The sequence below is a fragment of the Myotis brandtii genome, unplaced genomic scaffold (genome assembly GCF_000412655.1).
Source record: "Myotis brandtii unplaced genomic scaffold, ASM41265v1 scaffold698, whole genome shotgun sequence".
In the NCBI taxonomy this organism is placed as follows: Eukaryota; Metazoa; Chordata; class Mammalia; order Chiroptera; family Vespertilionidae; genus Myotis; species Myotis brandtii.
Genome location: NW_005370731.1, coordinates 227,645 through 228,328, shown reverse-complemented (window position 1 = coordinate 228,328; position 684 = coordinate 227,645). Strand labels below are relative to the sequence as shown.

Genomic DNA, 684 nt, shown 5'->3' with positions numbered 1-684 from the left:
GCCAGGGGGGCCAGCCCAGCAGGGGCCTCCCCAAGGCCCCCTCCACCGCCGCCCCCTTCAGGTCCTGGTCCCCGGCGGGGGAAGTAGTCAGAGATTTGGCGGATGGGCCTGATGGGCCCGGGGCACACGTTGATGGCCATGTGCTCCTGGATGTTGATGGTCATGCGATCGCCCCTGCGGCCCCTCATGCAGCACCGTGTCTGGGGGGCAGGGAGGTCCCAGCGTGAGCCACTGCCCACTCCTCACACCTGTGGGCTGCGGGCTGCAGGCCAGGCAGCACCCTCCCAGTCTGGGGCCTCCCCTTCTAGGTGTGGAGGGAGGGTCAGCCTGTGAGCTGGGTCCTCGCGCCACAGGCTGGGCTGCCAACTCCCTCCCCCCAGGTCCTGGCTCCACCCCAGCCTTGCCCACTTGCCGCCCCTGTCCCTTTGTCATCTTCCTGGCTCCTGCCCCTGGTTCTGGGCTCCCGTCTGCCCCTGGGCCTGCCTGCTCCCCGAAGCCACCCCCAGGTCTCCTGTCTCTCGGGGCTCTGGCCATCCTTCTGCAGCAGGCACTTGTCTAGTCCGGGTGTCACCCGCCCCTGGAGACATTCACTTCCCACCGCGTTCAGCCCCAGGGTCCGCCGGTCCGCCCGGTCCCCCCCCTGCAGCCCACGCGGGGCCCCTTCCCCAGCTGCCTCCTCCTCAG

At 70.2% G+C, this 684-nt stretch overlaps 1 protein-coding gene across 1 annotated transcript in view; it reads right to left on the bottom strand.

The window, feature by feature from the left end:
* DOC2A (double C2-like domains, alpha) overlaps positions 1-603 on the bottom strand; it is a 7,073-nt gene extending 6,470 nt beyond the window's left edge. The window contains exon 1 of the mRNA XM_005881997.2: positions 1-603. Coding sequence (XP_005882059.1) covers positions 1-188 — 188 coding nt within the window. The 5' untranslated portion in view covers positions 189-603.
* Positions 604-684: the final 81 nt, after the last annotated feature.